At 43.5% G+C, this 26,436-nt stretch overlaps 3 protein-coding genes across 7 annotated transcripts in view; 1 reads left to right on the plus strand and 2 right to left on the minus strand.

Annotated features, from left to right (window-relative positions):
• The window catches only part of ATPAF1 (ATP synthase mitochondrial F1 complex assembly factor 1), a 28,557-nt gene extending 16,028 nt beyond the window's left edge, over positions 1–12,529 (minus strand). The window contains exons 1-5 of one of the 2 annotated variants that reach the window (XM_042997013.1): positions 12,023–12,529; positions 9,052–9,160; positions 4,708–4,758; positions 4,010–4,072; positions 636–686 (exon numbers count right to left, since the gene is read on the minus strand). In XM_042997013.1, the coding sequence (XP_042852947.1) occupies positions 636–686; positions 4,010–4,072; positions 4,708–4,758; positions 9,052–9,160; positions 12,023–12,345 (597 nt within the window). In that variant the 5' untranslated portion in view covers positions 12,346–12,529. The remainder of the gene's footprint in view (positions 1–635; positions 687–4,009; positions 4,073–4,707; positions 4,759–9,051; positions 9,161–12,022) is intronic. The other variant, XM_042997012.1, reaches the window with a different exon arrangement.
• A 3,728-nt stretch (positions 12,530–16,257) lies between these two features.
• TEX38 (testis expressed 38) lies at positions 16,258–17,749 on the plus strand. 3 transcript variants are annotated; one of them, XM_007077248.3, is made up of 2 exons: positions 16,258–16,278; positions 17,001–17,749. In XM_007077248.3, exons 1-2 carry the CDS (start codon positions 16,275–16,277, stop codon positions 17,606–17,608), a joined length of 612 nt encoding a protein of 203 aa, XP_007077310.1. In that variant the 5' UTR covers positions 16,258–16,274; the 3' UTR covers positions 17,609–17,749. The 3 variants fall into 3 exon arrangements, with proteins under 3 accessions (XP_007077310.1, XP_007077309.1, XP_015390822.1); XM_007077247.2 differs by lacking the exon at positions 16,258–16,278 and adding an exon at positions 16,287–16,369; XM_015535336.2 differs by lacking the exon at positions 16,258–16,278 and adding an exon at positions 16,289–16,369 and having other exon boundaries at positions 17,080–17,749.
• A 1,938-nt stretch (positions 17,750–19,687) lies between these two features.
• Positions 19,688–26,436, minus strand: part of EFCAB14 (EF-hand calcium binding domain 14) — a 38,146-nt gene continuing 31,397 nt past the window's right edge. For both annotated transcript variants that reach the window (XM_007077245.2, XM_007077246.2), the window contains one exon: positions 19,688–23,169. In XM_007077245.2, coding sequence (XP_007077307.1) covers positions 22,994–23,169 — 176 coding nt within the window. In that variant the 3' untranslated portion in view covers positions 19,688–22,993. The remainder of the gene's footprint in view (positions 23,170–26,436) is intronic.

The raw sequence follows: 26,436 nt of genomic DNA on the forward strand, positions 1-26,436 counted from the left end.
AAGAAGAATAGTGGAAGAACTAGCTGATAATCCAGTACATCAAATACTTCCTTATGGCAGAAGTCATTGTAAGGGCACCGAACCAGAAGAAGCCAGCAGCACCCCTTCCCAGACACAAACCTCAATGGTCAAGCAGTGGCCAGTGACTATCTCCAAGACAGCAATTTCAAGCAGGGAAAAAATAAAGAAAACACCACTTGCTAAGGGGAAATGCCAGAAAAAGCCTAGGAGGAGGCTCTAAGTCAGCTCAGTAATAGGTCACTTATAGACAAAAGGGGAAGAAAAGCTATGCTAGAGGCCCTGCCTGAAATTCCAACAGCGTGGCTGGGAAACACCAAAAAGAAGTAAAATGCATTTGGAAATTGCTCAGCAACATGAACTTATACCATGCTCCCTTGCCAGAGACTTGAGTCTAAGAGACATTTCTAAACCAGAAAGAGGGAAAACAAGAGCCATAAATATACCATATGGAGCTTCCAATCTTTGGTGTTTAGGGCATAATAAAAACCCTCAGAGCTATAAATGTAAGTTCTCAAGAGGCAATAAACATTGGAAAGTAAAGGCAACTGCCTGCTAAGGGTAGAGACCTGACCTTCATGTTATAACACTTTCATTTTCCCCTCCAAACTACTTACAGGAATAACTGCGTAGACTGTATCCTTTGCTGCAAAATACTGCTGCCAAATCTGTACAAAAAAGAGAGGGTGTCTGTGACATGTGGGTAATCTTTTCAACCTGCGCCAAGAAATGGTGACAGCTTTCATTGCTCAGAGTAATATGCTATTTGACAACAGGGAAGAAAACCCAACGTGATGCTTTTATTACTAGTACATGATTACAAAAAAGATTTAATACCATCTACTCTTCTAGATGATTAAACTGTAACTCTGTAACAAATTCCTGCCAGGAATGGACAAATGGATTCCATGATCTTGTTAATCATTTCTCTCAAGATGTGATGTGCCTGTATGTAACAGACATGCTCTTTTATCTTCTTTTTCCCTTCCCCAAACTCATATTCCCCAGCCAACTGTGGGCCTTGTCAGACAGCCAGGACATCAGTCATTCAGAACTCAGTGTCTGGAGTCAGGCAGACCCGGATGCAAATCCCAGCTCCAATCATTTGCTGGCCATGCTACTTTGGGCAAATTATTAGAAATCACTATATAACATCAACATAATCATCAGTAAAATAGCAATAAAACCAACCTAACAGGATTGTTGTGAAGACTAGCTGAAATAAAGTAGGTTTGTGCTTAGCACAACAGAATTATAATGCAAACCAGAGACAAGTGCTCTGAGGGCAACAAAGAGGCACTTAACCCAAGTTAGGGAATGAGTGCCAGAGGAAGGGATACTTTTGCTGTATCCTGAAGACTGAACAGGGGTTAGCCGGGTGAACAAGGAGGCTGGGAAGACAAACACCATAGAAGAGACATATTCTAAGCATAGAATGACAGCATCAGCAAAGGCACAGAAGTCGGGGAAGGCATCGCAGCCAAGGTGACACCTGAGTGAGCTTTTGAAGAACAGGCCACCTTCCTTTAGAGATTCTCTGCTTTGTCAACATTTTCATTAAGATGGGTGAGACCTACAGTCAAAAAGAATGAAATCTTGCCATTTGCAACTACATGGAGGGAACTGGAGGGTATCATGCTAAGTGAAATTAGTCAGAGAAAGACAAAAATCATATGACTTCACTCATATGAGGACTTTAAGAGACAAAACATAAGGGATGAACATAAGGGAACATAAGATGAACATAAGGGAAGGGAAACAAAAATAATATAAAAACAGGGAGGGGGAAAAAACAGAGAAGACTCATAAATATGGAGAACAAACTGAGGGTTACTGGAGGGGTTGTAGGAGGGGGGATGGGCTAAATAGGTAAGGGGCACTAAGGAATCTACTCCTGAAATCATTGTTGCAGTATATGCTAACTAATTTGGATGTAAATTTAAAAAAATAAAAAACAAGTTAATAAAAAAAAAAATTAAAAAAAAAAAAAAAGATGGGTGAGCCCTAACTGAAGACACTAATCAAAGTATGATCTAACCAACACAGAGTATAGAGGACTATTACCTCCTAGGACCTGGGCAAATCACTCTGTCAATGCAGCCTAAAGCTGCTTTGCCTTTCTTTTTTTTTTTTTTTTGCATGTCAGACACTGTCTTTTCATTTTAAGGACAGCACATCCAGCTATTTTTATTTAATCTATATTAGTAGATAGGTCATGAACCAACACTGAAATTTATAGGATGGACAGATGTTTACTAACACAATTGATCTTGGTTACTCAAAATGCTTTTAACAAACACAAACTTATGTCTAAAATTTTAAGTCTGAATGATATTCATCACATGATCAAGCTGCTTGGGCCTGGCTTTTCTCTCTCCTAAAGGACATGCTTGGTGTCCACTTTCTATTGGCACTTCTTCCCAAAGACAGTTTGAGGTCTCCTACAGACTTTGCATAAGCCTCTATTAACAGAAGTTAGAACCTGTGCTGTTCTTATCTGTTTTTGTGTCTGTCCTTCTACTAGGTTAAAACTCCTTGAGAGTAAGGGATTCTCTCATTTAATTTATGGGTCTGACATACAGTCTGACATTTAATAGGTATTCAATAAATGCTTCTGCTGAAACAAATGATACAGCACCCGAAGAAAACTTGTGGCAACTGGCACAACTTCCGGAAAGGGAATATGAAGCAGAGTCAAACAGACAGGGGTCTGAGTCCCAGCTCTACCACTGACTAAGTTACTTAATCTTACAGTTTCCTCAGTTGTAAATTGGAAGTAATAGCACCTACTTTACAAGGCAGTTATGAGAATTTACTGAAATAGTGCATATGAAGCATTAAGTACAGGACCTGACACACAGTCTACTGCTTTTATTATGATTTTGATTTTCTCAATATACCTAAAATAATTAATGGAATTACAAAGAATACCAATAGATCGACTATAGTCTAATTAGAGAGAAAAGAATCACAGACATGAAAATGTAAATAGCAATGCAAATCAAGGCATGTGGAATGACCAAACAGGCAGGATAGATGGTAAGTGCTTTGAAGTGTCCAGAAAGTTTCCTGAAGGAGAGCCTATAACAGAGTACTCTGAATGCCAAGCAAATGAATATGGGAAGTCACCGAACATTTCCAAGCGGGTTACTAACAAAATACTTATTTTTATTCATTTACTTAAAAATACAAATGTAGCACTCACTCTGTGCCAGGCACTGTTCTATATGCTTTATAAATATTAACTCATTTAATTCCTCAAATACCTCTAAGAGATAAGTACTATTATTATCTTCACTTTACAGATAGGGAAACTAAGACCCAGAGAGATCAACTAACTTATCAAAGTCATTCATGTAGAGAGTGGCAGAGCCAGGACTTAAAACTGGCAGCTTGGCCTAGAGTCTGTGTTCTTAACCAATATACTATGCTTCTCCATAATGAAACTGGTAAGGTTATGAGAGGTGGAAAAGCGGCGAGAAAAAAGAGCAGGGAAACCTATTCAGACAGGTAGTACAGCAAGCCAGGAAACGGTACTGATTATTTTATTTTTTGAGGGAGAGAGAAGGGAGTGCACATGAGCAGGGGAGGGGCAGACAGAGGAAGAGAGAGAATCTTAAGCAGGCTCCACACCAGTGCAGAGCCTGGTGAGATCATGAGATCATGACCTGAGCAGAAATCAAGAGTTGGATGCTTAACTGACTAAGCCACTCAGGCACCCCAGTATGGATGACTTTAAATAAGATGTGGGCAACAGGAATGAAACAGAAAGGCGAAACGTGAGTTGGTTAGACATATAGGAGTAAAACCAATAAGGACAAGCTTTCTTATGCCATTCTTTTTCATGTAATTCATCACTTTTCCTTTCTATGACCACCTTTCATTTTGGCTAGAAAAAGGTATCAAGAAATGTATGCTGCTTTCTACTTCCAGATTTGGTTTACAGAGCACACATTTTCATAAAGTATGCCAATCCATTTTCATTCATTACCTGTCTTATTTCTTCTGCAGTTTTGTCTTTCACCATCTCAATGTTAAAGATTGAACTGAGAGTCTGGATGACAAAATAAAAGGCAATTAACATCCACAATTTAAAAAATAAAATAGCTTAGCTCTATCTATAAGCCTTGTCAGATGCAACATATCAGGACAGTGGAGCAGATCTTCGGTAAGTAGAAAACATGTATAAGAAAATCTGCATGCCCAGAGAAGTGAACCCCTAAGCCCAGGCAGATTTTCACAGTACTATTCCTGGAGAGTATCTATAAGTACTTTGTGAATGCTTCATCCTCACTAATGAGCACTACAGCACCTTGTAGCTGGTAAGAGAAGAAAATCTGGTTGTTACCTTAACTGCTATTCTACCAGAGGTGGCTCCTTATTTGCAAATTAAATGAGCGTAAACATGCTTTGATCTTTCAAAAAAATACTTCCTATAGAAAGAAAGGGTATCTTTATTTCTATATTACTGTATTTACTTCATATTTCCTATAGCACCCCCGGGACCCAGACTATGCTAGAGGTTATATCAAGGACATAAACATTTTTAGAAACATTTCTCATCTCCACAGTTGGAAAAAAAAAAAAATCGCCAAATTGCTGAACCACGGTAAATATGTTCAAATTTGCAGCCTCTTGTTATAGATGTTCCACATGACTCCAGACTTGGATCTTTAACTAGAAACCTACCTTGTCCTTAGTGAATCCTCTGCTCACAGGCTGTTTCCCCAAGGGGTCTGTCTGAAATACATGTTGAGACAGGATATTTATCTGTGCTTTACTCATAAGAAAAAGACCACAAAGCTAGGTGAAGGGCCCAATATCTCATTTTAGTAATTTGACACTACAGAACTCACTTTTCTCTATTCTATATAGTAACTGCACACACTGTCTGAAGAGTTATTGTTTGTGATATAACTTTTCTATGACTAAGCTTTTGAGATACAGAGATGAAAAAAGATTCTTTGTTAGTAACTACCATCTAATGGTACTGATAGTCCATTCCATACCTGCCACTATGGACATGAGGGACTCCTTCCCAGAATGAGAGCTGCTTGGGTTTCCTGCACTCTGCTCTCTCTGATCTGCTCCATAGTGAGCCACAAAGAAGGCAAGAAATGAAAAAATGTATTTTCCAAGGCTACTTCTTATCTGTGACAGCACTTCTGATGGCAGCCATCCTCATCAGACTAGAGTGTTTTCCAGCACACACTCTTTTTAATTTTTTTTTAAATCTTATTTTTGAGAGAGAGAGAACATGAGTAGGGGAGGGGCAGAGAGGGGGAGACACAGAATCTGAAGCAGGCTCCAGGCTTTGAGCTGTCAGCACAGAGCCTGACGCAGGGCTTGAACCATGAACCGTGAGATCATGACCCGAGCAGAAGTCAGACGCTTAACCGACTGAGCCACTCAGACGTCCCTCCAGCACATACTCTTAATATTCCCTCCATCAAATTAGTGATTATTTCTTCTCCTCCCACTATTTCTGAGAAAGGCCACATCCAGGAAATCCTATTTTGAGATTTCTGATAGCATGGATGGTTTCTTCTGAGTCTTCCTCTGAATTTCTTAGTTCAAGTCCACGCCTTTCAGAAGGAGTATAATCTATACCTGGGATTCTGAGGCTAAAAAGCACTTTCTGCACAAAACCCTGTCTTTTCTTATTCTGTGCCTTCACAAATTCAAACCTTTCATAAATGATGCCCACAGACTGGTACCCATAAATTAGACAAAAGTCTGGTGTAGAAAAATCTATTGGATACACCCTGGTCTTTTTGGTCATACCCCTATCCTGTGGCAGCATCCTAATGCAGTCTGTCCTTCATATGTAAACTTTCCAGAAAAGAGAGAATAGATTTCATTTTCATACCACTCACCTTCAGATGCGTTGTGAAAACAAAACAAATGAAGCCCTCCACCTGCACAGCTGCCTTCTCCTCTTACTCACTAAGCCTGATGTATTCTTTTCCCACAATGTCCCTCCAGTCCATTCTTTATATCCATTTGCACTTATAGAAATAACAAATTTAAGCTCTAAGTATAAGCTTAGTGTGTTTTTTTTTTTAAATTTTTTTTAACCTTTATTTATTTTTGAGACAGAGAGAGACAAAGCATGAATGGGGAGGGGCAGAGAGAGAGGGAGACACAGAATCGGAAGCAGGCTCCAGGCTCTGGGCCATCAGCCCAGAGCCCGACGCGGGGCTCAAACTCACAGACCGCGAGATCGTGACCTGAGCCGAAGTCGGATGCTCAACCGACTGAGCCACCCAGGCGCCCCTAAGCTTAGTGTGTTTTATCTAACCCTAAGACACCTCTTAAGAAGCACCATTATTTGATGCATCAGAAAATGACGCTAACTAAATAACATAGCATACTTTCAGATCACATCAATTTTAAGACAATTTTGGAAATGTTAAAATGTAAAAATAAAAAAAAGTAGACTTTAAATAATGAAATAAGGTAATTAAAATTATAGTTGAAAGTATGTGCCCAAAGTGTCAAGAGCACTTAATAAAACATTAAAATGGGTACATTAATACTCCCCTACAGATGCTTTGGAAATCTGTATGGACAACTTTTCTATTATTACAATAGTTGACTGGACGAAGACATTTGTATTTATGGGAAGAGGAGGGGTGCCAGGAGCTGTGATCTTGCTGATGAGTTCCACATAATGAATTTTCCCTCATCCTGCACAACTTTTCAGGGTCTAGCCAAATATCTTTGTAAGTGAAAAACCTTTTTACAATTACTTGCATCTGGAATCTAATTCTTTCTTTCTTTCTTTCTTTCTTTCTTTCTTTCTTTCTTTCTTTCTTTCTCTCTCTCTCTCTCACTCTCTCTCTCTCTTTTTAACATGGCTTTAACAAACACTGAAATTTTCAGAAATGCAATTATTACATAACTTAAAAGAAGGTTGTACATTATGGAATCTCATGAGGATCACTGAAAACAACATCGCTTATGATTTGGGAGTTTTTTTAAAGTAATAATGTAACACCCCTATACCAGTCAATATTTGCTGCTTACGTCTTCATGGGGATTTCACATGGAGGCGAAAACCTCTGAGGACTGCATTAGGTTTCACAGCATAGTTGTGCTCAAGAACTTAGATACTAAATTTCACTTATAAAAATTTCATTTGTATCATTCATTCATTATAGAAAAATATCATTCATATCATCTACTAAATAAGTATTTTATTAAAAAGTTCTTTCCTTTATATTACAGCTAGGGCATTATACTGATTTTTTCCCCCTGAAATTATGTGCACCAGTGGGTTACACTGTCTACATACCATTTCAGTATAGAAAATGGAGAATTAAAAAACCTTTTTTTTTTTTTTAAAAAGGGGATGTTGGGTCTCATGTGGTAGGGAACCAATGACTCAGAGTTAAGAAAAGGCTTTGGGAATGGAGTCATTAGCCCTCTTCTATCTACCTAGATAGTAAAGACAGAAAGTCATTATTTACCCAGGAGTTGCCATAATTTAAATTACATTTTAGGGGCGCCTGGGTGGCTCAGTCGGTTAAGCATCCGGCTTTGGCTCAGGTCATGATCTCACGGTTTGTGAGTTCGAGTCCCACGTCAGGCTCTGTGCTGACAGTTCAGAGCCTGGAGCTTGTTTCAGATTCTGTGTCTCCCTCTCTCTCTGTTCCTCCCTCACTTGTGCTGTCTCTCTCTCAAAAAATAAACATTAAAAAAAAAATTAAATTACATTTTACTTACATTTTATCTTGTCATCATAAAGTTGAATTTCTAACTCTGTTTACAAAAGGGGACAAAGAGCTTTCCCATGTCACATTAAAAGTTTATAATATAGTAATATTTCCAAGAGCTACTGACTTGTAATCTTGGCACTATAAATGTTTATTATAGGAAATTATATTTGTTAAAATATTGTAGTAGAGACCTGTTTGTTCACATAAAGTTGCAAACTATATTTGTCATAGGAAGTTGAATTTGCTCCCCAACCTTGCAATGATTAACCCAGTACCTATTGCTTTTGTTCTAATTAACTCACTCCGTTATTTAAAAACTGAGCGGATTCTCTTAAAATTTAAAACACCTAAGGCAAAAAAAGTTATTCTCCAAATTAAATAAAAATCTCTCATTCTAAAACACAATGCAGAATCCCAATTTTCTACTGTATGTTATCTCAAGTCTACACCTGGATTACTGCATATGCTTCCTGGTGTTAGCCTCTCCCACTCCAATTTGTTCTTTTTCTTTTTTTCCCCCAAGTTGTTCTATGTACCACTCTAGATTAGTATTTTTTTTTAATGTTTATTTTTGAGAGAGTACACATATGTGTGTGTGCGTGCGCGCGCACACACACACACACGTGAGCAGGGAAGGGGCGGAGAGAGAGGGAGAGAGAGAGAGAATCACAAGTAGGTTCCACGCTCAGCATGGAGCCCAATGTGGGACTTGATCTCACGATGAGATCATGAGCTGAGCCGAAATCAAGAGTCTGAAGCTTAACTGTCTGAGTGACCCAGGTGCCCTTAGGTTAGTATTTTTCAAATCATAGGTTGTGAAATCAATTTACTAGATTGTGACCAAAGGTTTTTAAAAGAAAATAAGATGCATTGCATGTACTAAAAGTAAGCATTGTTTTGTAAAAACTTTGCTTCAGTTATAATCATACACATGTGTGTACTGAACTGCAATGTAAAATATATTTCCTACTGTGGCTCATGATCAAAAAGTTTGAAAAGCACTGCATTAGATTTCAACAGGCTCTCCCCCAGCTTTGATTCTTGTTTAAGGATAATAATAGCTATGAAGCACTTTTTTGTCCCCTGATCCCTACAGCCCACTGCCATACACATGGCTTGCTTTGACCACTCTACTGCATCCCCCCAGAAGCATGCCTTTTTCATCCCTCTGTTTCTCTACCATGACCACAGCACCTTGCCAGAAAGAGCAGGATACCCTTTATGGATGGAGCCTGAGATGAATATAATGAGGCTACATTCGGGGGGGAGTGGAGCACTGGTGAGCCAAAAACACAAAGGGGGCAGGTCTTACCTTCTGTTCCACACATTTGATAAAGTCACCTTGCCTGGAGTGCCCCACTGGCTGCTTCCGAAACTCACTGCGCTTCTCTAGTCGGGATTCAAAAGCAGCTGGGTCAGATCTGATTAAAGGTAAACCAAAAATTAAACTACTTGAGCCTTTTTGGATTTGGAAATAACAAAGCATCATGTTCCACTTCCAGAGAGAGAGGACACAGGCATTCAGAGGTTGAAGGATTTGCCTACAAATCAAGAAAGTGGACAAAGATATCCAGTTATTTAACAACTGTTAATCCTCAAGGGGCCTGTGTACGATTCTTCTCCTGCAGGATATTTCCTAGGGTGATGCAGAGCTTGGTCCCTCAGGTACTTATACTCTACATCCTTGGAATTCAGTCCTCAAGATGGGAAGGGGACTTTAAAGTCATCTTGCTTGGTTGTCCTACTCAGGCAGGAGTCTAATAGCAGTCCTAGTAGATGTTTTTACTTGAACACTGTTACTTGAACACATTTAGTTCTTGGACATCCTCTTTCCCCCACTCCCAGGTTAAATACTTGTTTATTCAGATGCAGATGATTCAGAGGCTTTAGGCAGCCTATTTTGCAGGAGATTTAGTATCTGAGTATCTCCCTGATTCTCTCCCAAGACCTTGCTCCCGCAGATGGAACAGCAGAACTTGTCCTTTGTGTCAAAATGAAGCTAGTCTTCAGGCTATGTTGGGGCTGACATCCTTGTTAAGAAGTCTCCAGGCTGTGTAGGCAACAAGGTGATATTTGCCACTGTACACTTTGGTGAAGACCTCATATAGGGATTCCAGCTCCTGGGCCATGAGACCTGTCATAGGTGAGGTCTGCAGGATCCAAGGGCATCGTGATCACCGCTCTGGTGAAGTCCTTCCCGGTCAAGGCATTGTATGGGTCTCCTCTTCCATAACACTCCATTCCTCCATTCCAGAGGAACACCACTCCCTTCATTGCCATTACATGGGCAGATCGTCTTCCTCCCCTCCACAGCAGAGCAGCAACTTAGTACACAGTCAGGCCAGCGGTCCTGTCCTGCGGGATGTGGCACCCACCCAGCTGGGACTGCAATGCCAGGACCAGGGTAAGTGCTGCAAGCATCCACAGCTGTACCTGGGTCTGCTACGGTGAGTGGGTAGAGTGAGTGAGGAGCAGCCCAGACATTGGAGTCTGTGCACTCCCACCTTGGACATCTTTTATTATTAAAACATCTGAGCCTAAATCTATCTGTATCTTTCACTCTTAGGAACAAGAAAAAAAAAATGTCTAATTCTTTTTATCTGAGTACTTGAAAATTACTATTATGTCACCCTCTAAATTTTTCTCTAGGTTAAACTTGCCTTAGTTCTTTTGGCCCTTCTTTATATTGTAATTTGTGAATATTTCCTCACTATCAACCTGCTCTCTGGAATTTGTCCACACTCTAGATATAGTGGGTCTGGAGCTAGATCATATCCTCCCAATTCACCAAAGCAGAGTATGATGCAAAATCCAGATACTAGGCTGGAAGGGGTCAGCAGGGCACACAGCCTTGTCCTGCTATTGGCTCAAACCAAACCTGGGGCTGGTGCTACAAGAGCCCAGGTTTTCGTGAGTATAGAGAGACTGACAGATACTACAACGTGAGAACCTTGTGTGGAACACTACAGAATATGGACATTACCCAGAGTCAGTGTGGGTGCTTTGGAAAGCTCACTCTTTAGGAGATGTCAGTATGTGTAAATATTGATGGGAATGATCTAGTGGGGAAGAAGAATAAAACCTGCCATTCATTGGTTCATGAGTAAGAATGAATGGGAGCTGTGAAGTATTCAGGGTATGAGTAGACAACTCTGCTAAGATGCCTGCCTGCCTGTGGAAGGGATCAATGAGAAAAGACTGGAGGGGAATGTAGGTCAAGGAAAGGTTTTAAAGATGAGAAATTCTTGAGAACATATGAACGTTGCTGAAAGGAGAGCAAAAATTCTCATTCCTTTATTCTGTCATTTTTTTCAAAAAGAGAAGACAGATCACAATAGCAGCAGTGAGCTGGACTGGGGTGGAAGTGGTGAAGGCTAGCTGGTGGATGACTGCAAGAGTCCAGGAGATGACGGAGGAGTAAATTAAGGCCATGGAAGTAGAGGTGAGACAGAACTCAAAGAAGTTAATAGTACTCAGTCTTTGGTTTCCCAAACCAACTGCCTGCCTACCCTGCCAAATTCTCTCCCAAGCCCCTTTAATTTCCATCCTTGATCTCCTTCAGTTCTTCCCACTTAAACTCTTCAGACCCTCCCTTGGTCCCCTTACACCCACCTTAAGCCTCTTGATCTCCAAGTCCTTTTATCTGGAAGCTGAGAAGAAGTGTTAGGAATCCTGGATTCCAAGACAGATGAATCCCAACCAGCTGTGTGACCTCTGCCAGATCTCTGACGCTGATTCTCAGTTTCCTCATCTTAATGAGAGGATTCGGTGGTTGATCCAACCGCCACACCATTAGTCTTTGACGCCCTGCTCCCTCCCCCAACCTCCTTTCCTTGTAGTTAGGGCTGTGGCTAGAAACCTGGGAACCCCAGTTCTAGGCCAGGCCCCAGTGAATCAATATGTGACCTTGAGCAAGTCAAGTCCCTTCTATGAAAGGCTCCACGTTCCCATTTCTATAATGAGGGCAGGTCTCTTGGAACTGCCTACTTCATAAGGTCTGACACATGATTCCACCTCTGCATTTTGAGAACTAGAGCACAGAGACAGACAACTGGGGGAAGAGCGAGGACTTTGCAGAGACTCTCAGCTCTGACCCTAGCTGTGCGATGTTAGCAAGTGACCTTGCTTCTCTGAGCCCAGACGCATCATCTATAGAGTAGTGACAGCAACCGGGCCCGCATCGCAGGGCTGTTCTAAGCACCAAGGGCGTCGGATCCACCAGAAACGCGGGCCGCGCGCCGTCCCTCCCAGCCCGCCGCCGGCCGGCCGGCCGGCGCCCGCACCTGCGCAGCTGCTGGATCTTGTCCCGGTAGCGGTCGTAGAAGGGGTTGGCCTCGAGCTCGGCCCCGGCCCCGCTGCCGTCGGCACCCCCCGCGGGCCGGCCCGAGCCGCGGCGCACCGGGAACACACGCAGCTGCGCGGGGGACACGAGTCCCAGTCCTAGAGCGCGGCTACGCACCGCGCACAGGCCCCGGTACAGACCGGCCACCTGCAGCACGGCGGGGCCCGTGCCACCGGCCGCCGCCACCACGGCAGCCATTGCCGCCCCCGCCTCCTCCTCCTCGTGCGCGTCGGCCTCAGTCCGCGGCCCGCGCGCCGGCTCCATCGCGCTCCGGGTCTGCCGTGCCCCGGCTCCGGCACCGAGGTTCCGCGCGCGCAAGGTTCCGGGCCCCGGAGAGGGGGAGGTGAGGTGCAGAGGGGAGGAGGGAGCTCGCCGCTCTGCCCACCGCTCGGAGCGCCACGGCCCGCCTCCTCCCTCGAGCCCGCTGGCCTCCACGCCCTCCCGCTCGGGTCCAGCAGTCTGTGCGCTCCAAGTCTCTTCTTAAAGCCGCTCGGGCCTGCTGCTGGTCCTCACGGAGATCGCTCCCTCTCAGATTCTCTTGGCACTCGCCGCAGTAGTTGTCCTTCAGCATCCAAGGCCCTTTCATCAACTAGAATCACAGTAACAGCTTCTCTTTTCTGGGTTTCTGTGTGCAGGACACTAACTGCTTCATACCCTGTGAGGCAGGCTTTTTCCTCATTTTACCAATGAAGAAACTGAGGCTGAGGGTCATTAAGAGAACTTGTCTAAGTTCTACCCAAGGACTGAACTCTTTGCAAGATGCCAGCTGCCTCCGAAGCCTTGTCTCCCTCTGCTTCCTGACATCCACTTTGAGCGCCAGCCAAACTGAACTACCCTCCTCCCTAAAGAGACACCTGGGTCTGTCCCTGACAAGTCTTTATTTTGGCTGCTTTTGATGCTTGGAATGCTCTTTCTTTCCTCTCTCTTGACCCAATACCATCTTCTTTTAAGTTTATTTATTTATTTTGAGAGAGTGTGTGTATGAACAAGGGTGGGGGGGGACAGAGAGAGAAGGAGAGAGAGAATCCCAAGCAGGCTTCCCACTGTCAGTGTAGAGCCCAATGCTGGACTCCATCTCACAAACCATGAGATCCTGACTTGAGATCAAGAGTGGGACACTTAACCGATTGAGCCACCCAGGTACTCCACCACAGTCTTCTTCATCCCCTTGAACCAAGTGGGAGCTCCTGAGGTTATGGACAGTGACATCAACATCTCTGTGTCCCGCTCCCAGCACAGGGCCCTGAACAAGCCTCCTACGATGGCACTGATCAATTTGTCTTCATGGAAGTCCTTCCTGTCTGGGTCTTACCTGGTAGAAACCCTTCCTGAATGGTGGATTCCTCTGGGGCAGGGACAGGATCTTCAACTCTTCTCAGGCTAACCTATACTCGTGGAGATTGGCCCTGGGCCCTGACATGTGCTGGAAGTAGTGTGGTAGACTCTGAGGTTAGTAAGTCCTTCAAGTGTGCTGACCTATACCTGCCTCAGGATCCTTGCACTGGCTGATCCCTCTGCTTGGATCTGCATGAGGCTCCCTCCTCATCATTTATGGCTCAGTTTACAAGTCAGCACCTCAAAGGGACTTTTCTTGATGCCCCCTATCCCTTTATATTCTTTATCCCACTACCTTATTTTATTCTCTTCATAGCAATTCTATCTGAAATTCTTAGGTAGTTATTTCCTTGTTTACACTTATTCATGGAGCTTACATTCTAGTGGGGTAAGAGACAAAAAATAAACGGTTCACCCTTGAACGACACGGGTTTGAATTGTGCAGATCCACTTACACGTGGATTTTTTACAACACTGTAAATGTGTTTTCTTTTATGATTTCCTTAACATTTTCTTTAGCTTACTTTATGTGTAAGAATATGGCATATACTGTATACACAAAATATGTGTTAATCTATTGATGTTATTGGTAGGGCTTCTGGTCAACAGTAGGCTATTAGTAAAGTTTGGGAGGAGTCAAAAGTTGCACATGGACTTTCAACTGTGCAGGGGATTGTTGTCCCTAACCCCCATATTGTTCAAGGGTCAACTGTAATGTTAGGTGATGATACATTCTATGAAGAAAAACAAAACAGGGTAAGAGAGATAGAGATAAGGGGACACTTGTGCGGAGAGTTGATGGAAATGAGGGAATCGTCTATCTGGATATCTGGGAGAAGAACCTTCCAGATAGAGGGAACAGTAAGTGCAAAGGCCTCGATGCAGGAGCATACCTGCCCTACTTTTGGAACACCAAGGAGGTTCTTATGTGAAGAGGTATGGGAAGGGGTAGTTAGATCACTTACGGCTCTGTAGACCTTGGTTGAGGACTTTGTTTATTCTGAGTATGATGGAGAGTCAATGTAGGTTTTGAGCAGAGAAGTAACATGCTCTACTTTTTTTTTTTTTTTTTAATCTGCTTTTTAAAAGCCTCTTTCCGGTTGCTGGTGAAATACAGGGCATGTTGTGGTGGGCGGCGGTGGGGTGGGGGTGGGGGGCTGCAGCAAGGATGGAAGTTCTCCCAAGGGTGACCAATTTGTCCTAGTTTGCCTGAGACTTTCCTGTTTTTAGTGTCAAAAATCTGCTGTTCTGGAAACGTCCTCAGTCCAGGGCAAATGGGGATGGCTGGTCAGCCTACAGGGAGACCAGCACTCAAAGTGGGGGAGGGCAGTGCTTAGAAAGAAGTGATAGTGATGGGACAGTGGTTACATTCTGGATGTGTGTTGAAGGCAGGGCCTAATGATTGTGCTCATGGAGCGAATGTGGCCACAAGAGAATAAAAGGAGTCCAGGGTGACTTACAGGCTCTTGGTCTGAACAACTGGAAGGACAGAGTTGCCATTTATGGAGAGGAGGAAGTCTGGGGTAGGTTTTGGAGGCTGGATGATCAGAAGTTTGGGGGGCATGTTAGTTTGAGATAACGTAATAGACTTAATCCCCATAATGGTAGGCATGTCAACCAGGCTGTTAGGTGAATGAGTTCAAAGTCCTGGGGAGCAGTTTGGCCTGGATATAAATAAAGTGTGAGTTGTCAGTCAGTGCATGTATAATATTTAAAACCACAGTCTGGATGAGATCACAGAGGGAATGAATATACATAGAAGGCTGAAGACCGAGCCCTGGGGCACATTGACATTGAGAGATCAGGAAAAAGAGAAGAAATCAGCAAAGACAATGAAAAGCAGGAGTGAGTGAGATAGGAGAGCCAAGGGCAAGTGGAACCTGGAGGGAAATCTGTGCTGAATAGTCACAGGCTAGAGGACTAGAAAGAAGGAATTGAATCGTGCCAAGAAGCTGAGCTAGGCCCAGGGGTGTGCCTGCAGGGAGGCTGACTTGGGCTTCATTTAGGGAAGGGCTTTCTGACTGAGCTGCCATGGAAAGTGTGGCAAGTCCCTGATTCAGGTGAGTCCTGAAGCATTGGCTGCTGGGTGGAAGAGGTCTACCTCCAGGCCTCAAGCATCTGACAGGAGTTGGAGTAGCAGCTGTCAAAGTCCCTTCAAACTGGAGATGATGGGATTCTGGGAAGCCAACAGAAACAACTGTCACAGAGTTGGGGGGCTAAGCTGAGCCTTGAAATGTAAGTAGGTGTTCAGTCGGGGGGAAGTGGGGAGGGCACTCCTAGGTGGAGGAGCATTATGAGCAAAAGTCCAGAGATGTGAATAGGCAGGGTCTGTTCAAGAGTCTGGGCTGGTCAGAGGGGAAGGTATGTAAAGGATAGGGAGGAAGGTGAGGCTGGAAAAACATGTAGGGCCAGATGGTGGGGAGCTCCTACAGGGCCTGATGCTCAGGAAAGATTGGCTAACACTTGTTGAAGGAAGGTAACTAAACAAAAGAGAGATTGTAAGAGTCAAGGACTGAGGTGTTGATCACTTAGTTCCCTTGAACAGGTTTCGACAGGTATCCATCAACTGTTTCTTAAAGCCCAGCAACATGGATAGACCCTTGAGAGACCTGGGTCCCTTTCCTGGGGTCCTCTCTTCACCGTAAGGGGTGGGGGACAGACAATTCAGTGGGTGGATCAGTCCCTGGCAGTAGAGACACACTATGCCTATAAGGACACCATTGGATAGAGTCCTTTCCTTCGTTTACCCAAGGCTTCACAAGCCCTGCCCCTGGAATGTTTAATGCTCAGAACTCAGTGACCTCACCTTTAGGGAACAATGGGGCTGAGCATTACAGGGACTCCTATTGGCTAGGCAGATGGGTAGGTGAGCTCCCTCTCCCCAGAGCCATCAGCTGGGTACCAGGGCTCGAAATTATGGATTCCCAGCGGGAGGACCTGAGCCTCCCTGGTGGTAAATGCCCCTTCAGTTCCTGCCCCTTGCTTTGTGCCTTAGCTCAGAGCAGGCACCCAGGGTAAACGTTTTACATGGATGGGGTGGTGGCTGCCTGCCTGGAGGAGTGCTAAGCAGTTAGGATATAGTTTCCTCTAGAAAACTAAGGATTGAGGGCAGAGATCATGTTTCTCTGCGGAACCAGAGGGGGGTTCTATGAATACCCTAGGGCTATCACAGCTGAATGGGTAAGGGTATGGTGGAATGGGATGGGATACCTATGTCCTTGTCAGCTGATAAACTTTTACTTCCTTGATGGGCCTTGCCTTTGGTAAGGCTTCTCAATCTGATGGATTGGATGGGGCCAGGATGGTGAATCAGAGGCTTGACCAAGCCTGGGCAGGTCATGCCCCCTGGAGACCTAACTTTCCTTATCTGTAAAGGACTAAAGATGGCCTCTTAACCTCCCTGGAAATCTAGCATTGACTAAATAAGAGAATGATGAGACAAGTCAATGAGGGAAGGGAGGAACGGAGAGTGGTTAAGTGGATGGGATAATTGATGAAAGGTTTGAGGAAAAGAATGAGAAACAGCTCAGGCCCCAATTAGAGCTATCAGCCAGCTTGCCTCTTTTTCTTTCTTATTGCCTTAGTATGGGTCTCATTGTACTTTGGATTCCTGGGGCTGTGTTCTGTGGTAATCGGTGGCTGCATTCTCTTTCTGCACTGGAGGAAGAACTTGCGACGAGAAGAGCGTGCCCAGGAGTGGGTGAAGGTGATGAGAGCCGCCACGTTCACCTACAGCCCCCTGTTATACTGGATTAACAAGCGTCGGCATTATGGCATGAACACAACTGTTAACACAGGCCCTCCCCCTGCTGTCACCAAGACCGAGACTGAGGTCCAGAATTCAGATCCTCTGTGGGAACTGGACGTCCCTGAGAGCAGGAGCTCTGCTGCCCAAGACAGCAGCCCCAAGGTGGAGGCCCCTGCCCCCCCACAACCTGCACTGCAGCTGGTCCCCGGGCAGCCTTTACCTTCCCCAGTGCTGCAGTCCCGGACCAGCTCCCCACTCCTGGTGCCCATCTTTCAGGAGGTGCCCTTTGCCCCTTCCCTGTGCAACCTGCCCCCAATGCTGAACCACTCGGTCTCCTACCCTTTGGACACCTGTCCTGAAAGGAATGTCCACTTCCATTCCCTCCCCACGATGGTCCATGAAGACCACTGCTTCAGTGCCAAGGCTTTTGCTTCAGAATTATAGCCACCTCTCACTGAGGGTGGGAGCTGGAAGTATTATGGGCAGAGCAGGAAAATGGAGCGAACCTCGGGGAGGTGGTATTGACACACAGACCAGAACTCATCTGGATGTCACATTATGAAAGACTAAAAAAAGTCCAAGGCTCCCTTGTGTCTTATTTGTCTTTAGGAGGGCAGTGTCCTTCCCCTGTCTGATGGGGACACTTTGCAAACCTAGCTGAAGGTCACCAACGGGACCTTCATAAATGGGAACAGGAGGGTTGGCTGTGGGGAGACACAATGGAGCTCAACATCCTTCTATTCAGTATTTGAGACCAAAAATGCATGCCAGGCCCTGGGCTAGGTATCCAAAGGCACTGCTGTTCTGTGTGACATTAAGCACAGCTGCCACAAGAGTGATAGCTGCTGAGGGTGCGTGAGCTATGGCGATTCACAGTGGTCATGGTCACGTCACAGACAAGCCATCATGAGATCCATGAGCCACACTGCATTGCTGGCTGAATTGCATTCTTTGTTAACGTTGATGATGCACTGAGTTATGGGTGTCTCTGCATTATGTCTAATACAAGAAAACTGCCAAATGGACATCACAATCCTCCTCTTACAAAGGAAGAGACAGGTTCCAAGGGCATCTGCCATATTGTTTTTATGCTGCAGAGCCAGGTCTCAAATTTCCATCTTCCTGGCATCAAAGTTCTTGGTCTTCTCAGCATCCCCCATAGTGTCCCTTCCCTAATGATAAGTCTCGTTAGAAAACACTTGGCAAATGATTGTGTGTGTGTCTGTAGGGTGTAATTAACTTGGTCCATGGATTGGCTTAGGAGGACTGGTCATTGAACCCCCTAAAATTACACACAAAATGTACTTTTTTTTTGATCTTAAAAAAAAAGTTTTTTTAATGTTTATTTTTGAGAGAGTGTAAGTGGGGGGGAGTGGGGGTGGACAGATGATCCGAAGCGGGCTCTGTGGTAACAGCAGCAAGTGCAATGCAGGGCTCCAACTCATGAACCATGAGATCATGACCTGAGCTGAAGTTGGATGCTCAACCGACTGAGCCACCCAGGCACCCCTCCTTTTTTTCTTCTTTTTAAAATGTTTCTCAAACGCATCCATGGACCCTCCAAAAGTAAATATCCACTACATGGGGATATTTTTGTACATTTTGGAAACAATCCTAAAAGAAGAGACAAAGAGAATACTGGCTATGAGGTCTGACTTTACTTACTTTTTAATTTTTTTTAATGTTTGGTTTTTTTTTTTGAGAGAGAAAGACAGAGTGTGAGTGGGGGAGGGGCAGAGAGAGAGGGAGACACAGAATCAGTAGCAGGCTCCAGTCTCTGAGCTGTCATCACAGAGCCTGACATGGGGCTCGAACTCACAGACCGTGGGATCATCACCTGAGCTGAAGTTGGACGCTTAACTGACTGAGCCACCCAGGTGCCCTGGTCCCACTTTAAAGATAAGAAACCCCAGCTCTCCCCCAGGATATAAAATTTCCCCTTCACTTTAGGCATGAAGAAATCATCTCACCATAATTGTAAATGAGCTAAGCTTTCTGTAGTCTTCCTGAAGGGAAAGGCGACCGATTGTGTATGTTTGCTTCTGTGTGTGAAATCCCAGAACCCTAGCAAACATGCAGAGCTAATTTTTCTCAGTGTATGAAAAAGCCCCAGCCTCTATATGACCACTCTCTTGGAATGGATTTCTCCCACCATCCCCTACCCCTTTAGAAGGCAGTGGAACATTCCTTGTAAACATGCTCTTCCACTGAATCTTACAAAAGCAACTCCCAAGAACCAAAAAAACCCCAAACACAAAACATCAATGGAGACCTAAGTGGAGCTTGGTTGATACAGAGAGGGGAAGGGACTCACTCTTCCCTTGCCCCACCCTCTTCAACACTGCAGACGCCTAAGCAGCAGCCTTCACTTTAGGGCAGATTCTGCAGTTCTTAAAGCAGACTCTTTACCATCTGTTAGTTCTTGTTTTTGGAAGGAGGGAGTCTATATAAGGATCAAAGGTTTTTTCCTTAGTAATTGAAGGTCGGAGGAGAGGGGGACCTTTAGTCACAGACACAGTGGGAGAAAAAGGAAATGTTTTATTTAGATAAATTAAAATAGCTGTATTACCTATATGAAATAAGCAAAGCTTAAGTCATAGAGACCTTGAATTCACTCCCTAAATAGAACCAAAATTGCTTATACAGTACCAAAATAGCTCCACTAAAGCAAAGTAGATTTACATTTCTTAATATGAGAAAACAACAAGGTAGGTTAGGTTCGTATAACAAACAACACACACTCTGTAATAAGTCTCAGGAATACCCAAATGTGTTCTGGTTTGGATATGAAAGAAGGAACCACATCTAGCTGGTGTTCATAAGCCAATGAGGTGTGTAGCAAACAAAAGCTGTCACTGAAAACAACTCAACAGCAGGCCATCATGAGTATGAGCCCATCACCGTCAAAGTCTTCAACTGTGACGAGCAAGACTGGCGCAGTACTAGGGGGCAACAGGGTTACGTCCAGCAAAGCAACATAAAGTGAGGAAACACCAATGGAAGGAAAAGTTGTTGGTGGCAGGTGAAGGGTGTCCTCTTCAGCTTTGCTGTATCAGACACATTCCTAAATGCCAGGTCCCTCTCTGCCCGTAAAATGACACTACAGTCACCCCTAAGCTAGGTTCTCTATTCCTTTGATTCTTCTCTTCCTAGAATACCTTTTTGGTCCTCTGATTTATAGGGAGGCTCTCTAAGTAAACATTATCCCAGATAGTAAGGCAAAAGAAAAAAAAGGGGCCAAGAAGCAGTGCTTTGGGTAACTTAGGAAAGCAGCAGCAGTAGGCGCTGCCAGAGTGAAAAGGTAAAAGTATTTGAAACAAAAACCAAAATCCAATCTTCCCCTGAGATGAGGCAGGAAAGGCTTGACTACAGCTCAGAAGTCCCAGGTTGGAGAAGTTAAGACCACTTACAAATAAAACTCCCAAATTAACACTGAGTGAGTGGCTTATAAAACTCTTAAGCCAATGAATCTGCTCAACCTGGAACAAAAGAGTTCAACATGCCCTGCTTCAGCCTGGGAGACAGGGCAGCAGTTATGGCAAAGGGATTCATCTGCGAGTGAAGCAGAAACACCTCCGCCAGTTTGGTAGGGAAGAGGTACATACAGCTGGCCCTGGGGCAATGCTAGCTAGCCAGATAAGCTGGAGGTGGGACGGACAGGTGATCAACTGAAAAACAAAACTGACTTCTCCAGGTATAGCTATCTGGTACAAAAGAAAAGTACAGGCAACAAAGAGTTAAGGTGTCCTCAAAGTATCTGCCTATGAATAAGAATTTGAAACTAAAAAGGACAAGCTACATTACCCTCAAGTATATTTCATATAAATCAGTTCTCAAAAAAATACCTTCCAGGTACAGACATACTATTTATGGTACAGTATATACAAATATAGCAGTATAATTCAATTTATTGCTAGAATTTTATTTGGTTGTTACAAAATCTGTAAGGGTATATATATTTAAAAAGGGGGTGGGCATGGAAGGCAGCCAGAAGAAAAAGAGTTATCTTCAAGCTACCTAAAGTGCCAGGCTAATTTTATACTATATTTTAACCTTTCCAAGAAAGTGAAATAGCTCAGATGGGCAAGGGAGTTTGTTTTTTTGTTTTTTTCAAAAGACAGAAAGAAGCACAAGCCATTATGAGGTAAGCAGACACATTCATGGGAAAAGACTTCATCTTGCTTTAACTAAACTTTAATACTTTCAGAAAAAAAAAAATCAAGGTTAGCCAACACTAAACTGAACATCATATAAAGAAAAAACCCAGCCCTAAAATGTTTAAGAGTGTGCGACTGCAACCACGGGTAACAGGGCAACTTGGATAAAGTTAAAATAGAAATGAGCTCTACTAAAGAAGTCTATGCCATGAAACCTGTAGTTTCTCCCTGACGTGGCCTACGGCACCAGTTAAGTTTCGTGAAGTTTTTCCTTTTGTGTTGCCCAAAGCCTGCTTCTACGAACAGCACAGCACACACACAGATGTAATTCCTTCCGGTCTGGGGACCTCTCCTACTTTTCTGGGGGCCTACGGAAATATTTAAAGGGAGAAGTATTGCACTTGCTTGTTATGAGATCTGAAGAAACTTGCTGCCATCAAGTGAAGCGCCTGGTCCAGGCCAGCTCCACGTGGTTTGGCATCCTCTGGACAGAACCCCTGTAGCCACTTCTGAGCTGACAACTGGTAGGGAACCTAACAGGATTTCATGTGCTGCATTTCACAATTTCTCTGGTTTCAGGCCACAGAGGAACGTAGGAGGTTCTTCTTGGTAAAAGCCTTCAGGTAAAACCTCAAGGAGTTTCCTGGGTCAAAACGAGGGGCAAAGCTATCCTCTAAGGCTCCTCCTGGGTAGCCAGGCTGTGATAGTGAGTGAAAGTGCTGCCCTGCCCCTCAGAACGGAGACCGCATCAGAGGTGGCGGTCAGCTCTGGCTTGAGGATGGACTTAGGTGGGTGGGTGAAGATAATCTAGCTCACTCAGTGGGGAAAACGTAGCTCCCCACGGGATAACTTTTTATGCTCATCAACACTGAAATAGGATTAAAAGTGAGAAAAAACCCCCAACGAGACTTCTCTGGTTCAGAGGTTGGGATTAGCTGAGGGGACAGGAACAAAGAGCCAGAATCTTATTTTCCTGAGCCTGGGGGCAGCACTGTGCTACCGTGTCACCTCACCTCCCCAAATCTATTCCTCCAGCTTCCAGGCCAAAGCCCGTGGCAGCACCTAAAGGAGACATGGACATACTTTCCGCAGTTACCAGATCAGCGATTTTTAATAACAAGTCATTTGTTCACATCCTGTTTCAAACCATTCTTCCTACTTCCCACAAAATATGCACAATTCTTTCTTTCATTTTAAATATTTACAAACAGAAAAGGTCTACCTTTTAAAGGAAAGACATTTTCTGAGTCTGTATAAAGTGCAGCTAATTTAAGGCAAATTTATGTGAAATATAAAAGGTGGCTTATTCTCTCTATATACACATTTTCCAGTTTTAAAAGATAAGGTCTCCTTCCCTAAAAAAAAAAAAAAAAAAAAAAAAAAGGAAAGAGGGAAAAAAGAGAGCTTGACTTTTTTCTGGCAATTTTTAAATTAAGATCTTATTGGTTTTAGGAAATCAGAGATTTCTGAATATCACATAAGTAAAATGGCCTTTTTTTAAAAAATAATAATTTTATAGCTTTTTCAAACAAGTTAAAAGGTGACAATGTGTCTGCTACAGTAGTTTGGAGGACTGGAGGATTGATTGGTAAGTAAAACAGTTGTTCTTGTTAGGTGAGTAGATATTAGGTAGTCCTGGGTATATAGCATTTCTAAAATATGCCTGATGAGACTAGACACCTAAAGCTACCCTTAGCTCCAGGAATGAATATCTTCCATCACCATCAGAATCAAACTCTTTCAAAGTCTCTAGTCCTGGCACGGCAGAACCTAAGGAGTTCCAGATTTCCTGGTAGGTCAGCTTTCCATCCATGTCCTGGCCAGTCTTCTGGAATAAATCCTGAAGATCTGTTAAAAAGGAATTACAGAATGTGTATGTCTACACATATAGCTAAAATTTACTTAACAGTTTATTTATTTTAATTAGTTTATTTTAAAGTTTGCTTATTTTTGAGAGAAAGCATGTGCGCGCGCAGGTGTGTGTGTGTAGGAGAGGGTCAGAAAGCGAGGGGGGAGAGAGAGGATCCCAAACAGGCCCTTCACTGTCAGCACAGAGCCTGATGAGGGACTTGGACTCATGAACCGTGAGAACATGACCTGAGCCGAAATCAAGAGTCAGACACTTAACTGACTGAGCTACCCAAGTGCCCCAAATTTACTTAACAGTTTAAAAAGCAGCCTCAACTGAATGCAAAGCACTAAAAGAAAAGCTACTTTGCAGACTCTGTTTCCAAAAGATAAAGTTCAGTATCTCACTAAATCAGAAAGATGATTCTTGATCCTTTACGAATGAGAAGAATTACTGAATGGCACTATCCTTCCAAAATAGAAGCAGTGACAGATAATCACAGGAGAAATGAGTGGGCTGGCATTTCTCCCCAAGGCCTTCCTTTTAGATTTTCCAGATTTTATTCTTATGTTGGACAGGTAAAAAGGACTGCAGAAGCCTCAAGAGCTAATGATAGGAGCTGAGCCTGTAAAACAGACTATAGCATATTGTTAGTTAAACGGAATTACCGTATGATCCAACAATTCCATTCCCAGGTATATACTCAAAAGAAATGAAAACATATGCCCATACAAAAACTTGTACGTGAATATTCACAGCTGCATTATTCCTAATAGCCAGAAGGCAGAAACAATCCAAATGTCCATTAGCTGATGAATGGATAAAATGTAGTATTATCCATATAATGGAATATTATTCAGCCATATAAAGGAATGAAATACTGCTACATGCTACAATATGATGAACCCTGAAAACAGGCTAAGTGAAAGAAGCATATACAAGGCCATGGATCCTATGATTCCATTTATATGAAACACCAGCACAGGCAAATCCAAAGATTTTGGTTGAAAGATTAGTGGTTGCCAGGGGCTTGGAGTGGGGGAATAGAGAATGAGTGTTTAATGGGTACAGGATTTCTTCTGGGGAATTAGATAATGCTGATGGTTGTACAATGTGGATTATACATTTTATTTTTTATTTAAAAAAAAATTTTTTTTGGGGGTGCCTGGGTGGCTCAGTTGGTTGGGCGTCCGACTTCAGCTCAGGTCACGATCTCACGGTTCATGAGTTCGTAACGTTTATTTATTTTGGGGACAGAGAGAGACAGAGCATGAATGGGGGAGGGGCAGAGAGAGAGGGAGACACAGAATCGGAAGCAGGCTCCAGGCTCTGAGCCATCAGCCCAGAGCCCGACGGGGGGCTCGAACTCATGAACCGTGAGATCATGACCTGAGCTGAAGTCGGACGCCCAACCAACTGAGCCACCTAGGCGCCCCATGGATTATACATTTTAAAAGGGTGAATACTATGATACTATGACTTAAATGTCAATTAAAAAAAAAAAAGAACCAGAGGGCTACAGATCTCTTCAAAGTGATACATATAGTATAAAGCATCAGGCACATGTGCTCTCTCTCCCAGCTAAGAGACAGCACTATCACCAGTTGATCTGTAGCTTCTTTTTTAGTTCTAAGATATTATTTGAGCCAATAGGATTGGAGAGTTTCCATCAATGGTCTCTTCTGGTATTTTCTCAAGGGCCCCATAATGAACATGTAGGAGGGCTGGTTATTCACATAATATTTTAAAAGGACTTGATTGTGTCCCCACAGAATGACTTAGTAGATTTAGTCTCTAATATCAAGAGACAGTCATGAGGCTTAGGTTTCCTTAAAAGTCTTCCTAAATCTCTTTCCTCTCTTCATTAGCCAGCTCCACCTGTAGATTCTATAGGCCTCTTGCTGTTTGGTACTCAGGAAGAATGGAAACGCCCTGAAGCGGGGGAAGCAGTGCAAGGTGCAGTCCATCAAGGAGTTTTGCAGACAAGCTTCTGAAGAAAGCCCTGCTTTCACTCCTGAGACAGCCCCAGCAAAGCAGCTCAAGAGTCTCAAAAGCTCTGAAAGCCAGAAAAGCAGGTGGGACACTTGTTCTCAATGGCTGCCACCAAGTGGCTAGCTGGAAAATGTGTTTTGTGTGTGTCTCTATACAGGGCGTGAGTTTATAAAATGTGCTATGCACTTGGTAGCAGTATTCAAATAAAAATCCTATTGCTGCTTTGGGTCATTTCAAAAGTGTAGTCATCCAAAGTATCTAAGGCCAATGTTAAGGATTGAAGTATAAATGTTAAGATGGCTATTTCTCAATCTGCTCTATCAGTCTTTCCTCCATGCATTCTCATCAATTCTTGATGTAATAAATGCAAAGTGGGAGAAGGCACTTGTGTTGCCAGTAAACACAATTTAGCATTCTTCTGTCTCCCCAGAAAACAGAAAGAAAAAAACTTGGAGATAAGATGAGAAAGTAATGCATTTATATGGCAATAGAAATTTAAGTCTTCTATGCTTTACACATTAATTGTAGGCTGTAGATAACTCATTCACGTAACAAATATTCACGTGTACCAGGCATTATGCTAGGGGCTGGGAGTAAAGTCAATTTTCTATCTCCCCAGGAAATTACAACACAGTGACATGTGTTACACAGGGGCAAACATAAGATATTATAAAAGAGCATACACAGGAAGAACCTAATCCAGTCCTGGGAGGTAAGAAAATGTTTTCTGGTGGAATGGTATCTAAGTTAAGGTGGAGAGCCAGACAAATGTAGGTGGACAGGAATGGGTGATTTTCCAAGCAGTTAGCGAATGCAAAATCAGGAGACTCTAAACATCACCACGAAGGATAGCACACACTGCTGGAAGCAAGGCAAACATGGTTTTTCTGTGAATCATATCCTTCCTACTGTTTATCTTGCTGGTTTTCAGCCAGAGGACCCCTCATTTTTTAGAGGGCCTTAGCAAACAGTATTTGCTATCTCAGGGTATTATGGTTGCTTGTTTGCCTTCTCCACTAGACTGTCACATCCTTGAGGAAAGTGAGATCATGTCTTACACTGTATTTTTATTGCTTAGCACTGGGTCTAATTAGGCACTCACTGAATGAATGTAGACTCTACAGTGCATTGGTTGAGAGTGCAAACTTGGGTGTCAGGGTGTCTTGGTGTGAATTTTGCCTTAGCCTGAAACTTGCTGTGTGGACTTAGGCAGTTTCCCTATCAATAAAATGGGTAGAATACATGAATATTTATGTTCCCAGGATTGTTCAGAG

This window comes from Panthera tigris, chromosome C1, assembly GCF_018350195.1.
Source record: "Panthera tigris isolate Pti1 chromosome C1, P.tigris_Pti1_mat1.1, whole genome shotgun sequence".
In the NCBI taxonomy this organism is placed as follows: Eukaryota; Metazoa; Chordata; class Mammalia; order Carnivora; family Felidae; genus Panthera; species Panthera tigris.

Bases quoted from the DNA above. Each gene is read 5' to 3' on its own strand.
- TEX38 (XM_007077247.2), top strand. From the start codon at position 16,333: ATGGATTCCCAGCGGGAGGACCTGAGCCTCCCTGGTG. The intron at 16,370-17,000 runs GTAAATGCCCCT...TTATTGCCTTAG, and splicing joins GGACCTGAGCCTCCCTGGTG to TATGGGTCTCATTGTACTTT.